Source organism: Octopus bimaculoides, unplaced genomic scaffold (genome assembly GCF_001194135.2).
Source record: "Octopus bimaculoides isolate UCB-OBI-ISO-001 unplaced genomic scaffold, ASM119413v2 Scaffold_240400, whole genome shotgun sequence".
Taxonomy (NCBI): Eukaryota; Metazoa; Mollusca; class Cephalopoda; order Octopoda; family Octopodidae; genus Octopus; species Octopus bimaculoides.
The window spans coordinates 1-727 of record NW_026378471.1 but is presented as its reverse complement, the minus strand read 5'-3'; the positions used below and the strand labels follow the sequence as shown (position 1 = coordinate 727).

Sequence of the window (727 nt, the reverse complement as noted above, 5' to 3'; positions counted from 1 at the left end):
ATGATTTACCACAGATATCACAGTGATATGGCTTCTCTCCTGTGTGAATGAATTTGTGCTCATTTAAATGATGATTCCGAGAGAACGACTTGCCGCAGACATCACAATGATATGGCTTCTCTCCTGTGTGAATACGCCTGTGTTTTGTTAAGTGATGGTTTATAGAGAAAGATTTACCACAGACATCGCAGTGATATGGTTTTTCTCCTGTATGAATGCGTCTGTGTTGGATTAAGTGACAAGTTTGAGAAAACGATTTACTACAGATATCACATTGATATGGCTTATCTTCTCCATGAATAAGTTTGTGAAGAGCGAATTGACTTTTTTTAGAGAATGACATTTTACAAATATTACAGTGATATATTGTTTTTCCAATATCTTTCGACATTTCATCAGGAAAATCAATCCACAGTCATTTTCATTTCACCATGTCATATCATATACGTTTCTTTCTTTTTTTAAACAATTTTCCGTCTCTCACTTCAATATGTTCTCGTTTCTGTATATCTTTATATTTTATTCTAAACAAATATTTTCTCCGCTATATTTCTATCCATCTGTAATCTTTTTTAATATCTGCAGCTGCTCCAAACTCTGCTGTAATCCAATTTTAACTAGAACTCAAAATCATCTTGTACACATTGCAGTCAGCCAAACAAAAGACATTTTGCTATTAATTTCAGTTAAGAGAAAATATTTTCAAGTAATTCTACTTTACATTTAT

The 727-nt window shown here is 32.3% G+C and overlaps 1 protein-coding gene across 1 annotated transcript in view; it reads right to left on the bottom strand.

Moving 5' to 3' along the window:
• LOC106882840 (endothelial zinc finger protein induced by tumor necrosis factor alpha) overlaps positions 1–391 on the bottom strand; it is a gene marked incomplete at its 3' end in the record, with an annotated part of 1,194 nt that extends 803 nt beyond the window's left edge. Inside the window, exon 1 of the mRNA XM_052978304.1 lies at positions 262–391. Coding sequence (XP_052834264.1) covers positions 262–391 — 130 coding nt within the window. The remainder of the gene's footprint in view (positions 1–261) is intronic.
• Positions 392–727: the final 336 nt, after the last annotated feature.